Source organism: Myxine glutinosa, chromosome 1, assembly GCF_964187855.1.
Source record: "Myxine glutinosa chromosome 1, kmMyxGlut1.1, whole genome shotgun sequence".
Taxonomy (NCBI): domain Eukaryota; kingdom Metazoa; phylum Chordata; class Myxini; order Myxiniformes; family Myxinidae; genus Myxine; species Myxine glutinosa.
Window position 1 is genome coordinate 185,199,876 of NC_136261.1, and position 15,980 is coordinate 185,215,855.

Below are 15,980 nucleotides of genomic sequence, written 5' to 3' on the forward strand. Positions count from 1 at the left end.
CGGAGACAATGTATTTGTACAAAATTTCAGCATTTAAAGTATAAACTTTTAAAAGATTTACTGCAACTTATATAAACCCTGGTGAGACTCTTCCTAAAAATCTGTTTGCCCCGCAAAACTTAGCCTTAATCAGCCACTTTTACCTGACAATTAGGATAATCACCTTGGGCAGCTTTTACTGTATTGAATAATTGGTGTTTATGTTTCTGTGGACTGAATTGAAGATAATGTTCACTCCAAGCGTTAAATAAAATGAAAACATCGTAATAATAATAAATGGACCTCATTTTGGGTTTTTCCCAGAATAAAGATGTGCCATTCAATATATTGCATGTGGGTATGGTGGTGGCCTAGCTGTTGGTCCATTTTACATATTTCTTATTTTACATTGCTCAAAGACTCAGATAGTCTGTGCAGTACATAAACATTGGTAGATGTATATGTAGGAGTACTTTAACATGAATTACAGGACATTTAGTCCAGCGGAATTGTGAAAAAGCATGTTGTAGCGTCATTATGAAGTTTTTTTTGTTGATTCATTATCTCTCTGAACTATCCTGAATCAGAATCAGGCGGGTGCCAGACTGGCACCCTTGAGGATTTTTTTTAGAGGCAAAAAACAAAATGGCCGCCACTGATTTCCAATGAATTTTGTTTTGTGCAATATCTTCAATATCTAACAACTTCTAACAACTCTAATAACTTCAACAAGACACTAACCAAGAAAGTGACCCTGATGACTTCAACCAAAAAGAGCATCAAGGTGGATTGAAGACCTGTGTATGATACCGAATTGATCTACACCCGAGTTATATGTCTCCAACAGTACAGAGATATAAATATCAAAGATGTCCTCTCTTACGAACTGTCCCCTGTGCCAACCTCCTTGTTTGATGAGAGCGGTGCGATGCGGGCTCAGTCAAAAGCAGTCCTGAAGACGAAACTCCAAGTTCAGCAATCAAGGTGAATCCAAGTTGTTCCAGATGCTGTCATCATCGATGGATGCGCTTTGCTATGGACAGTACACTGGCCCACAAATGAGGATTATGTGATCAACTTCATGGGGACCATTAACTACCATTTAAAATGTTGTGACGTATACCTGATTTTCGACAGGTACATCAAATGCAGCACAAAGCAAATGACGAGATCCAGTCGTGCAGGTCATGATGCAAGTCGAAAACATCAGCTCAACTTACACACAACACTTCCTGCGCAAAAAGTAGTCCTCAATGTAGCCTACAACAAAATACAACTGATCGATGTGTTATGTCAGTATCTAATGACCCACATTCAGAACAACCAGAACAAACTGGTTATCACCGGAAAGGATCCAACACCAGTACAAATATCCACATCCCTCTAAATTTCAAAATCACATACCGGTACTTGTTTTGTCCACTTTTTGTTTGAATTGTTATGTTTATTTACAACGCAAGATTTACTAGACAAAATCCATGGTCATTGTCAACTGTCCACATGTATCCAAATATATTTGTGTAAAAAGCACAATCCAATATAATAACCGATGCATTAATAATTGCAAATAAGTTACTTCAGCTGTCATAAATACATATTTGGTTGTGACTGTTATTGTATTAATATTTGAAGGTTGATCAAATTCAATTTCTAACTAGAAGTTATCAATGGAACTGCAAAATAGCCTTTTTATATAGGGAAATGGTGGCCATCTTGAAAATATGATACAGGATTAATGTATACGCCTTTAATCTTATCATTATCGGATTCCTTGACAATGAAAACATAGCAGTAGGCACCAAAATTGTGTTTATAAGTGCATTAGAAGTGAAGATATTGGCAAAAACAGAATTTATCAGAAAGTCGTGGCGGCCATTTTGTTTTTGGCCTCTAAAAAAAATTCCTCAAGGGTGCCAGTCTGGCACCCCGCTGATTATGCTTCAGGATAGGTCAGAGATGATGAATCAAACAAAAAACTTCATAATGACGCTCAAGCACGCTTTGCCTTGAAATGCCTGTTTGGCCACTGGACTAATGAGTGCACTGGAGAAATTCGTAAAGTATAGTGGATTTTAACCTGGGTTATGAGTACAGTATTATGTACCTTAGTTCATGATGTCAGTATCGCAGGTGGAAATCATTTATCTTGTTGACATGTCCATTACCTGTTCATGCCCACATGCATGTAAAAATAAAAAACATATTCATGTCCTATATTGTTCAATCTTCTGCACGGGCCTTAACTTACTGTACGGCATATAATTATTAGTCCCCTACCGGTGTACACCGGAGGGGACTATAGGTTTGCACTCCGTCCGTCCGTCCGTCAGTCTGTCAGTCTGTCAGTCCGTCACGCAAAGAACAGTTTTCCGGACGTTTTTTCTAAACTCTTAATGCTAATGATTTCAAACTTGGTCCATGGTGTCGTCATGATGAGTTACAGATCAAGTTCGAACTTCACGACGTTTCGATCATTTTTGACAAAGTTATGGCACTTTGAACTTTGGGAATTTCCCCAAAAGTTTTCCGGACTATAATTTGGAGTGCAGTAAGTCATAATACTGTCTTCTATGACAGTGCTACCCAATGCCGGTAGGGGACATGTATTGCAGCGCAATACTCAGAATGCTTGTTGATATTATAAAAGTATTCCTGAAGCCAACAAGATAAGATGTCCCTGGAAAACATTTCATCTCCAATGTGGTCAATTCATTCATAAATCCTCGCACTGGTCATCCAGGTGTTACCATGTGCTATGGCTTATAGTGCTGCTCGAGCTGTGCCTATTTCTCCATCTCAGCTTCCCTACCCTTTTAAATGCTTCCTTTTTCTTTTTTCTCCAGCATTCCAATGAAGATAGTCAAAGGAATCACCAGAATCAGATAATATGGTCATCAGTTACCCCTTTTTGGGCGCAGCAATGATGGATGCTGTGATAGCAGTGAGCTTCTTAAAAACTCATTCTGAACCCCTTCCCTTCCCTGCACACCTCCTCCACCACCAAATATGAGTACTTCAAAGGAGGCTAAAATATGATGTATCAAATAGCCTTACCTGCAAATATAACCGAGGAATTAATATACTTTGAAGGCTTATCTTGCAAGTGTTGTCCCACAGAATTCTGCAGAGGTAGCGCATTTGCCTTTAAGCTCCCTCGTCTGGATTTGATTCTTGGCCCAACTATTAACTGCCATATTGCAGGCATAGGCAGGACGTTGCATCACAGTGTGCCATCTCTTGGATGGATGTTGAGTTGGGTGCCCCATTTGCTTGCATCTTGTCTGTTCTGGAGGTTATAGTCCCCCATTCCTAAAAAAAAAACGGGGATATTGTAATCGGGTCCGTCTCTGTCTGTCTATCTGTCTGTATGTCCATCATGCTATCTCCTCCTGAACGGTTGGGCAGGAATTCACCAAACTTGGTAGTTATGATCACCACATGGCAAGAAAGTGCAAGAGCAATGTCATTTTGGCTCCGCCCCTGGTGCGGGATCAAAAGTTCAAATACCAAAAAAATACAATTACGGGCACATTTTATAGCATCTTCTAATAAAAATTTGTACATGCAACGAACATCGGGGATGCATGGAATATGCAACAATTTTTTGGATTTGACCCCTGGTTCATGCACCAGGGGGTGGAGACTTAGGGTCACAAGGGTCAAAACAGGGGATTAATTTTTTTTATTTAAGCTCGATTTGATATTCGGTCAATCTGGTGGAACTTTATGTCATCTTTCAACTTTGTTTCGGTGTGATGTCTGGGGATATGCCATGACGTGCCATTGACTCTTTTTTTAGGGGGGTGGGGGGCAGGAAGGGGGGGCTTTCCATTTTGAATGTTACTTGTAAAACCGTTTTGTCCATTTTGGAGGTTATATGAATATGGTTTGTCCATTCTTGAGGCTATTTTGGAGACAATTCACCCATTATGGAGGCTGATTTTGGACTGCCTAGCCACTGGGCCTTTAAATACATATACATTTAAATATAATATTTTTCCCTTAAGATTCCTTGCCAATTCTAGAGGTCAATTAATTAATTAATTTTATTTCTTTATTGTTTGAGATAGTTTTCTTTTTTTGAAAGTTGGATTTTCTTTTTGCATGGAAACCGAGTCCATTCTTGAGATTTTTTTATGGAAATTTTTTTTTAACACAGCGAGGCCATTCTGGATTTTAATGTTTTATTTTTCGAGATTGCTTGCATGTTCTGAAGGTTTCTTTAGAGAAGGCTTTCCATTCACTTGGTACCTCTGTTGGAGCTTTTTATTTTGCTGATCCCTAAATCTATTTCCTTCATTTAAATTATTCATTCCTGCACACACACGTGCGGAGCAATCAGACAACGCAGAACTTGACTTTGAATATGAGGCAAACACAGCTAGCTATTGACCTTTTGGGAGTGTAACCTTCTGGTGCACTTCGATGTGCACCAGGAAGTTAATGGTGCTCTCATTCTTGGACATCTACTCATTGCCTTGACATCAAAGGATCTGCAATTCTGCAATTTAGCGATGGAGATGCTTTCGCACATTTCCTGCAGATATGTTGATCATCGGGAGGTGGTTCCTCAAGACATTTGCTGCGAGGCAAAAATATAATGCATGCAATTGGTTGCATATTAACAGCTGAGGCTTTGAGCAGCTGTCGAATATCCTTTTAAAATGATGATTGTACAATAGCTAAAAGTGAAATTGAGCTCTTTTCCTCATACAAGATTTTAAGGAGAGATCCCTGCTGTAACCCCCATGGGAGGCCATCCCATGGGGTTTATCAATGCCCCGTCCTCCAAATACTGAGCATGAAGTGAAGAAGCAGCACTTGCTATTTTTAAAGTCTTTGATCAAAATTGAACCACCTAACCTTCCAGACTCTGAGCGGATGCTCCAATCACAATGTCACTGAGTCTGTTGTTAGTTCATTGCACCTTCGGGGCTTCATCAAAGTGGTTTATTTCACATAGGACATGCACCATACTCCATACATTAGGGTTATGACAAAAACGTTGCTTCATATGTGATATTTATTTTGGTTAGAATACCTTTAATCGCTTGTGTGTTGGTGGCAGTTAAAGTAAAAGGCCTGTTTTTGTCGCATCAACCCTTTCTTCGTGCTTTTTCTGTCATCTAATTAATTCATGAGGATGAGTTTACCATTGGGAATAGGTTCCTGAGCAGAAAAAATTGATTACTGATCAATACTTGTCATTTTGCACCATACATTCACAATTGGCTCATGCATACTTGCATGTACCAAAGACAATTCACTAACTTTGTGGAATATTGTTGTAGCTGTACAGGAAAGAATATTCTCATTAACCCAGACCCAAGCAATTCCAATCTGTACTAGGAGAAAGGACACGCTTACCTCGGGGCATTCATGCCACGATATCGTGCTCTGTTTACATTAGCAATAGGTCACCACAAGCATCCAATGAACATGAGTACAGGTTTTTCAACCTTTGACTGAATTTCTCAATGTTGTGCACTTCTCTTTCAAGTCTATCTCTCCGACCAATTGTTGGTTCAATAATTCCTGCTCTGCGGCCATTCGTGCCAGGGGTGCGGCATATCAGATATGGGAAAAAAACTCTTCTTCCTCAGACATGCATTCAGCTTTCATATCTGCCAGAAATCATTGCAAACATGTTATTGGTCAGGCGAAGCATTCTTTATCCAAAAGAAATGTGACGACCTCTCATCTTCTTCCACTAATAGATCTTTCTGGTCCTTAGCTAAAAGTGTCACCAACAATTTCTGTCGCTCTACCTTTACTTCGCTTTTCCGTTCTGATGATACTACCGCTGTCTCTCCAACTGATAAAGCAACTCTTTTTGGTTCTCTTTTATCCACTAATTCCACAATGGATGACTAACATTCCATCTCTCTGTAATGCACCCCTTACCCATCCTATGCCCCTCCCTATAATCTATTTTCATGCTGTCAAAAAGTACTCCTCTCTCTGGACACAAGCAGGGCATATGGACAAGATGGCATTCCTCCTCATGTCCTGAAGGAGTGTGCTTCAGGACATGCACCTGTGCTTGCTCATTTGTTTCGTTTTTTGTTTAAAAACCCCAAATTTCCTTCTTTCCTTGAAATATACAGCCTTCGGTATCTTAAAGAAGGGTGATCGTTCAAACCCTTCCAACTACTGTCCTATTGCTCTGACTTCTACTATTCCCAAAGTCTTTCAATGAATGTCTTCTCAATTCCCATTTCCTCAAGCATCTTGAATCCCACAGTATTCTTTATGACTATCAATATGGCTTTCGCAAGGCAACATCTACCGGTGATATCCTTTTTACATTACGAATGTCTGGGCCTCTTCTCTGAGAGACTATGGGGAATCCTTTTTTTGAAGGCCTTGATATCTCCAAAGCCTTTGATAAAGTTTGGCATTGGGGTCTGATATCAAAGCTTCCCACTTTTGGCTTTCCTCCAACACCATGCTCTGTCATATTGAGCTTTCTCTCCGACCTTCTTTTTATAAATGACCTTCTTTCTTCTACAAATAATCAAATGCACTCGTATGCTGATAACTCGACTCGACATTACATTCCTCCATGTTTTTCCATCTGCCCCATCTTCTCTCACTCGATCTACAATCTGTTTCATCACAACCAACTCTTTCAATTTGGATTTAGACAAGATTTCCCAGTTGGGCAAATCAAATACACTCAAATTAAGTTTAATGTTTCTGCAACTCAATTTCTTCCCATTCCTCTCTCCAAAACTCCACTCAACTCTCCAATCTTTTTGAAATCTCCACAATTACACCATGTGATTCAATAAACCTACTAGGTATTACCTTAACATCAAATTTATCCTGATATCCACACATTACACAAATAGCTAAGTCTGCCTCGAAGAAACTAGGAGTCCTGTTCAGACACCGAAGATGCTTCTCCTCAGAACAGTTGCTTCAACTATATAAAGGAATGATTCGTCCTTGTATAGAGTACTGCTCGTACAACTGGGGAGGTTCTAGCTCCACATACTTACTGGACACAATTGAATCCAAAGTAATCTGACTTATCAACTCTTCCAATCTGACCTCAAAACTCGACCCGCTCGAATTACACCACAAAGTTGGCTCTTTCTCTTTTCTACAGATATTACTTCGGTTTCTGCTCCCAATAACTTGCTGCTTGTGTACCTCCGCCATTAGTGAGACTACGGAATACTCGACAAGCCATTACATCGCATGATTATTGTGTGGCCATTGGCAACTCAAGGGTGGGTCGTTATGATGTTTGTTTCTTCCCCTCCACTGCCAAACTCTGGAACTCTTTACCTTCTCATATGTTTCAAAACACTTACGACCTTCCCCTTTTCAAAAAGCAGATTTTTTACCACCACAAAACTCTTAGACTATTCTCTTCTTCTGCACTTTTCTATGAATGCAGTTCTTTTATTTAAGACCTCGTGTCGATGAGGACTATATAGCCCATGACCGGAGCCTTCAACATTAATAAATTGGTATAATTTAATGAATAAACCTCATGGTGTGGTTCCACAGTGTGACCTATCTATCTATAATTCCAGTAATCTCTGTCTGTCTGTCTGTACGTTTGTTTGTCTGTGACCGCTGTTTCTCGACAACCACGGGTCCGATATACTTTTAACTTGCCAGGTATATTGCTGGGGACCCGAGGATGTGCCTTTTCAAGGTTTCATATTAATCGGACAATTACTTACCGAGCTATGTCCAAAAAACGATTCAACCAATCAGAGAGCAGCGAACGATCGCGTGTGCCGAACGTGGAGGACACACTCTGCCTCGGATGGCACATTTGAGAGCGTATTCATTTATTTCACGTTTGCAAACTATGTTGGCGTTAAACTATGTTTTAAAACTAATAAAACCGAATTTGCGATTCATTCGCTTTCCTGCGCGTTTGTGCACGCGATGGCGATTTCTTTACCAAACTCCGGAAGCCGTTCGCTTTGGACCAAACCATTGCATGTAAATAGAGGGGGGGGATTGTCACCGTACTCGCAAGCCGTTCGCTTTGGACCAAACCATTTCATGTAAATAGAGGGGGGGGATATAATTTTAGATATAGATATAGTACGGGCAATGCCCTAGTCTATCTATAATTCCACTAATCTCTGTGTGTATGTTTGTTTGTTTGTCTGTGACCGCTGTTTCTCGACAACCACGGGTCCGATATACTTGAAACTTGCCAGGTATATTGCTGGGGACCCGAGGATGTGCCTTTTCAAGGTTTGAAATTAATCGGACAAGTAGTTACCGAGCTATGCGATTTCTTTACCAAACACCGCAAGCCGTTCGCTTTGGACCAAACCATTTCATGTAAATAGAGGGGGGGGGGGGGGGTTCTGTGGTCGTTGCGAATGGACCAAACCATTCATGTAAATAGAGGGGGGGGGGGGGTTCTGTGGTCGTTACTGCCACGTGGTTTCAAAGTTTTTTTTTGTTGTTGTTGTTTGCACGCATGTTTTTTTGCACCCACGTACGGGCACGCCCTAGGATGTTTACACACACACACCCCTACACAAATTAATTTTTTTTTTTTTTTTGGCAAGGAACGGGCACCCACGTACGGCACGTCCTAGCTTATATATAGTACGGGCATGCCCTAGTACAAAATAATTGGGGTTACTCTTGTTCGGATGCTGTTTGAAAGAATTGACTATCTTTCTGGGCATATCTCATCTCTAAATGAAAAGTTATCATATCAAACACCTCACAGTAGCACAGCCAGGATTTGATTGGGTGATGGGGAGGTGGCAGTGGGAGAGTGGGTATGACCTAAATGGACACCAGCAATGATTCAAAGGGGGTGCCAAGTAGGTATTGAATTCTTAGGGATAACTAATGTTTCATAATTTTTCTTCTCCTTTTCTTTTGAAAATACAATGACTTGTTTCTGTTGAAACATATGTACCAATCCATCTTCAATGCAAGAATCAAGTAGCAAATTTTAGTTGGCATGTGTTTTGAGATGCCAGCCTGTTAATAATGACACTGATATCCATTTGTGAATTATGACGAACTGATAATCGGGTCGATTCATCAAGTTGATTTTCTGCCATAGTTGACCTCATGTAGGATTTTGGTCGATGGGAATGGGCACTTGACACTTTGCCGTGATGGATGGCAAAATGGCAAAAATGGTTAGCAGTTTGAAAATGTTTGGGTAAGTTCCCTACGGCCTACCTCTGTGTAAGTGCGGCTCGTAGTTTTGTTGCAATATGTGGTCTAGCAGTGGATGGCATTTTCACTTGCTTATTCTTCCAAACATCAAGGAAAAAACGTGTCATTAAACCACCTTAATATCCTTCCATTAACTTGTCTCAAGAACTGGCATGGCAATTGTAGATCTTGTTTTTCTTGTACTAGTGGTGTAGAAAGGCTTCCACTATGTTTTGTTAGAATCCTAAATGGTCTTTCCACCATAATTCCAAAGGACAAAAACTGATGCAGCAAAAAATATTAACAGGAAAATAAAGATAGAATATTTCTGGTCATGTGACAGTGCTCTTGGCTTTATTTCGTACTCGCCAATAACACTGTGTGTGTGTGTGTGTGTGTGTGTGTGTGTGTGTGTGTGTGTGTGTGTGTGTGTGTGTGTGTGTGTGTGTGTGTGTGACACCTTTGCTTTGATTTCTATACAATTCCACATCCCTGGACCAATCTCTACCAAATTTTGAATACGTGCCAGGGCTTCATTGGGTCAGGTGTCATGAGCATGAGCATAAATCCATACCCCAACCCCCACCCCTAAGATAGCAAGGAAATTGTCTGCATCTATCTGTGTGTAGGTCTGAAAATTATAGGAAAAAAAACGGCCGGGCCAATCACCAAATTTTGCATATGGGCTGGGGATGTGGGATAGGGGGTACCAACGTGCAGGTCAAGGGCACAAAAATACCCCTCCCCCCATCAGGAAATTATCTGTATGTATGTGTGTGTAGGTCTGAAAATCATAGGAAAAAAAAACAACGGTTGCGTAAATCTCCACCAAGTTTTGCAAACGTGCTGGGAGTACCCAGGGTCAGGTAATGGAAGCCTCTCCTCAGTGAAAGACACATGAAAGCCCGCTTGGAGTTTGCAAAAAAGCACCTAAAGGACTCTCAGACTGTGAGAAACAAGTTTCTGTGGTCTGATGAAACCAAGATTGAACTGTTTGGCTTCCATCTGGCCACTCTGCCATAAAGCCCAGATCGGTGGGGTGTTGTAGTGATGGTTGTCCTTCTGGAAGTTTCTCTCATCTTCACACAGGATCTCTGGAGCTCAGCCAGAGTGACCATCGGGTCCTTGGTCACCTCTCTTACCAAGGCCCTTCTCCCCCGATTTCTCAGTTTGGCCGGGCGGCCAGCTCTAGGAAGAGTCCTGGTTGTTCCAAACTTCTTCCATTTAAGAATTATGGAGGCCACTGTGCTCTTGGGAACCTTCAATGCAGCACAATTTCTTTTGTAGGCTTCCCCAGATCTGTGCCTCGACACAATCCTGTCTCCGAGCTCTGCAGGCAGTTCCTTCGACCTCCTGGCTTGGTTTTTGCTCTGATATGCATCGTCAGCTGTGAGACCTTATATAGACAGGTGTGTGCCTTTCCAAATAATGTCCAATCAATTGAATTTACCACAGGTGGAGTCCAATCAAGGTGTAGAAACATCTCAAAGATGATCAAGAGAAATGGGCGGCACCTGAGCTAAATTTCAAGTGTCATAGCAAAGGGTCTGAATACTTATGTAAATGTGATATTTCAGTTTTTTCTTTTTAATAAATTTGCAAAACTTTCTAAAATCCTGTTTTCTCTTTGTCATTATGGGGTATTGAGTGTAGATTGATGAGGGAAAAAATGAATTTAAACGATTTCAGCATAAGACTGCAACATAACAAATGTGAAAAAGTGAAGGGGCCTGAATACTTTCTGAATGCACTGCATATATACAGTCATGTGAAAAAGTAAGTTCACCCCATGTAAAGTTTTGACTTTTTCAACATATTTCAATATACAGCTATTTGATCTTCATTTCAACAATATTGACAGATAAAGGTGATATAATATAACAAATATCATGAAACATTTACATTTTGTAGTCCATTGTATAATTTAAATAAACATAAATGCAAATTTCGCATGTTAGCTGGGCGGCTGAGCTAAAAAATTCGGATCGATTGTGCCTTTTCCCTTAAAAGCATGAAACTTGGCACATGGCTAGAATACCCGAAAAGAAAGATTTTTAGTCCAGGGGGCATCCATATGTTTCCATATGTAGAAAAAGTAAGTACACCCGTTTTTTCTTTCCCTTTGGCAGAAACAACCTCAAGTACGCGTTTCTTATAACTGTCTAACAGTTTCTGACATCGACTGGGAGAAATTTTTGCCCACTCCTCCATGCAGAATTCTTTCAGCTGTGCGATGTTTGAGGGGTTTCTTGCATGCACAGCTCGTTTCAAATCCCCCCACAACATATTGATGGGATTTAGATCCGTGCTTTGACTTGGCGATTCCAGAACCCTCCTTGGTGGATTTAATGGTATGTTTAGGGTCCATTGTCATGTTGCAAGGTCCACCTTTGGTTGAGCTTCAATATCCGACAGATGGCCTCACATTATCCTCAAGCATCCTCTGGTACAATGAAGAATTCATTATGGATTCTATGATGGTCAGCTGCCCAGGCCCTGATGCCGCAAAGCTGCCCCAAAACATAATATTTGAACCACCATGCTTTACAATAATTGGTATCACGTTCTTGTGGTCAAATGCTGTCTTTGGTTTTCGCCAAACATGTCTTCTGGTACTGTAGCCAAATAGCTCTACCTTTGACTCATCTGTCCAGAGCACATTGTTCCAGAAATGCGGGTCTTTGCCTAGGTGTTCATTGGCAAACTTTCGTCTTGCCCTGATGTTCTTTCTGGACAGAAATGGTTTCCCCCTGGCACACCTCCCATGTAGATCAAATTTGTGCAGCCTCTTTCTAATGGTAGACTCGTGCACTTTGACATCAACAGTGGCAAGAGCTACCTGTATGTCCCGTGATGACATTCTGTGGTTCTTCGAGACTTCTTTCAGCATCTTGCGGTCTGCTCTCGGGCTGTACTTGCTGGGGCGGCCTGGCCTGAAGAAGTTGGCAGTTGTTTGGAATCTTCTCCACTTGTAGATGATCTTCCGGACAGTCAAATGATTGATTTCAAATTGTTTGGAGATCTTTTTAAATCCCTTCCCAGACTCGTCGGCATCTATAACCTTCTTTCTGAAGGCCTCAGGGAGCTCTTTTGATCTAGGCAATAGGCATGCTGATGGCACACACGTCAACAACAGAGAGCAAACCAAACTATATATATATATATATATATATATATATATATATGTTTATGTATATATGTTTATGTATATATGTTTATGTATATAAGTATATAAGACAGGTTCCTCCAAGATCCTCTCTAACGATGTTCTAATCATTTGCACCTGAGCTTGTGCACCTGATTCTAATTTTAGGTATTTGAAGTAGTGATAAATGTAGGGGTGTACTTACTTTTTCCACATGCGAAATTTGCATTTATGTTTATTTAAATTATACAATGGACTACAAAATGTAAATGTTTCATGATATTTGTTATATTATATCACCTTTATCGATCAATATTGTTGAAATGAAGATCAAATAGCTGTATGTTGAAATATTTTCAAAAAGTCAAAACTTTACATGGGGTTTACTTACTTTTTCACGTGACTGTATATATACTTGTATATATATATATATATATATATATATATGTATATATATATATATATATATATATATATATATATATATATATATATATGTTTATGTATATATATATGTTTATGTATATATGTTTATGTATATATGTTTATGTATATGTATATATGTTTATGTATATGTATATATGTTTATGTATATGTATATATGTTTATGTATATGTATATATGTTTATGTATATGTATATATGTTTATGTATATGTATATATGTTTATGTATATGTATATATATGTTTATGTATATGTATATACAGACTTGGCATTTAATATGGAATATTTTTTTTGTGGGGGTGAACTTACTTTTCAAGATGACTTAGAACCAAAAGTTCATTGGAATTATGTTGAAATTATTCTAGATTTTGTTAATGTGACCTTTAAAAGAAACAAACACCACATTTGACATTTCGAAGCAAATAAATTGATCCTTGAAAGTGATGTAAACTGATATCGAACTAAATTCACGGACAGTACTGTGTTAACCTTTTGTGCGTTTTCGAGAAGTATCTCTTTATTTTGCACATTAGCCAAAAAATTTATTATTACAAAAACAAAAGTTAAATTACGACTGGGATTACGGACAGTAAAATTACAGTTCAGTACTTCGTGTAACCCCCACGAGCATTCAGGAGAGCACGCACATGTTGAGGCATGCTGTTCACGAGATTTGCCAAGGTTTGGACAGGAATCGCTTGCCATGCAGTGACAATAGCCTGCTGCAATTCACGCACAGAGGCAGGCTGCTGGTCCAAGTTGTCGATTTGACGCGTTAATTCTGCCCACAAGTTCTCTATCGGATTAATATCCGGGAACATGGCAGGCCACTCCATATGCTCTACACCACGGTCAGCAAGAAAGTGTTGGATCATGCGAGCACGATGAGGCCGTGCATTGTCATCTTGGAAGACAAAGCTCCTCGAAAGGCTGCACTAACAAATTGAAGCAATGTTTCTTCCAGAATGGCCCTGTGCTTGAACTGGTTCAGGTTTCCATTCAGAACAGCCAGGTCAGTTTTGCCCCCTGCATGAAAAGCAGCCCAAACAGTCACCCCACCACCTCCAGCTTGTACTCCTGGCACGATACAATCTTCGTTGTAGGCTTCATGCACTTGTCTGTGCACTCGGACGCGGCCATATTGACGATAGACCAGAAATCTAGACTTGTCACTGAAGATCACGTGATTCCAGTGTCCTGGCTGCCATTGACGGTGCTCTCTGGCCCACTGCAATCGGCGCTGGCGGTGTTGTCTGGTCAGACGTGGCTTTCTCAGGGGACGCCTGGCACGATAGGCTGCTTGAACCAGTCGTTGGTTGACTATCCTTCTGGATACAGGCACATTTGTCAGTTGCTGCCACTCAGCCCTAAGCCGATTAGCTGACTTGGTACGGCCATTGCGGACTAACCGGTGCAGCTGGCGATCATCCCTCCTTGTGGTTCTGCGGGAACCTCCTGACCTCGGTATTGGAGTAGGGTCACCCCTCTGAGCATTTCGTTTCAGGATTTTTGACACCTGACCTTGAGTGATGCCATACTGCCGAGCAATAGCATGCTGTTTCATGCCGGAATTTCGTAAAGCCACCACTAAATGACAAACAGCATTGTCGAGTTGACGGACCATCTCCAGGGGAAGCATCAATAACTTTTGTAGACGTGCAGCAGTTGTTTTCCACTAATACAGAACGCAACAACCCTTATATACCCGATTGTGAAGCCAATCGTCAAATGTACCTGTCTGTGATATAATCCTGTTATTGACTTCTTGCTGCGACAGACAATCAGTGACATGGTTCTTTTAACAAAGAAATCACCGAAGCGCAAAAGAAACTCACCAGATTGATATACCGAGTTCAGAAAGTAACCCCAAGTCAAGAAAGAAAAAATATTCCATATTAAATGCCAAGTCTGTATGTTTATGTATATGTATATATATATGTATGTGTATATATATGTATATGTATATATATATATATATATATATATATATATATATATATATATATATATATATGTATATATATATATATATGTATATATATATATATAGATGTATATATATATATATATATGTATATATATATATATATGTATATATATATATATAGATGTATATATATATATATATATATGTATATATATATATATATATGTATATATATATATATATATGTATATATATATATATATATATATGTATATATATATATGTATATATATATATATGTATATGTACGAGTGTTTATGTGTGTACATCTAAAAATCATGGAAAAGAAAACACAAGAGACTGAGGAGAAAATGACCTAAGACAAGGAAATGAGGCTATTTGGCCCATTGTTGCTGTGTTGCACTGGTGGTTTAATTTTTGCGACAGCTCTAAATATCGATGTTGCGTTTAAATACACAGTAGCCTCAGTACAAATGATTGCAAATTTCAGATGACTCAGGGTATGATAACTGTGAATAAGAAGGGTGCTATGAGTAGGCTCACAGCTCGGATATGTAGAAAATAATAATGTATTTCTAACTTCCTTTTTCCTTCTCTTTCATTCTCAAGAATGTCCCATTCACTTATTGAGGGGATCCGGATGCCAGATGGGCATTATGCTGATGGAACGTGGGAACTGCGAGTCTTGGTCACTGACCTACAACAGGAGCTGGTCATGAGAGTCACTGGGGAGCTACATGTCGGCGGCCTCATGCTGCGGCTCGTCGAGAAACTTGGTATGCCGGGGTAGATTGGGAGCCTTAGGGTTTTTAATGGAGGGAGGGTTGATTATTCATGTTGAGATATGGTTTAAGTCTTTAAGAGAATGCAAATGTTTGGAATGGTCCTGTGGCAGTTAAAAAAAATTCTCTTAGATTAATTTTTAGTTTCTCATCTCTGGGATGTAAGGGCTTTGCGGCGGTGTTCCTGTTTGATTTCCTGGCTTGCTATGCATCGGCATTCTATGACGAGATGTGACAGTGGACAATCATTTCCCTTATGAACAATAAAGCACATTCTCTTAGATGAATGGGTCAATATGTTCCAGTTGTGGGTGGAAATGCAGGTTTTTGGTTTAGTGGTGTTTTGAAAGGGAAAATGTGCTTTGTTGTTCATGAGGGAAATAATTGTCCACTGCTGCTTCTCGTTGTAGAGTACCAATGCATAGCAAGCCAGGAAATAGAACAGGAACGCCGCCAGTAGGCCCTTACAGCCCAGGCTTGCAGGCACTCGTGCTGTGGAATGCCTGCGCACAGGAAGCCC

The 15,980-nt window shown here is 40.0% G+C and overlaps 1 protein-coding gene across 9 annotated transcripts in view; it reads left to right on the plus strand.

The window, feature by feature from the left end:
* Nucleotides 1-15,980, plus strand: part of FERMT2 (FERM domain containing kindlin 2) — a 188,661-nt gene that overhangs the window by 44,327 nt on the left and 128,354 nt on the right. For all 9 annotated transcript variants that reach the window (XM_078781176.1, XM_078781170.1, XM_078781173.1 and 6 more), the window contains exon 2: nt 15,288-15,454. In XM_078781176.1, coding sequence (XP_078637302.1) covers nt 15,289-15,454 — 166 coding nt within the window. In that variant the 5' untranslated portion in view covers nt 15,288. The remainder of the gene's footprint in view (nt 1-15,287; nt 15,455-15,980) is intronic.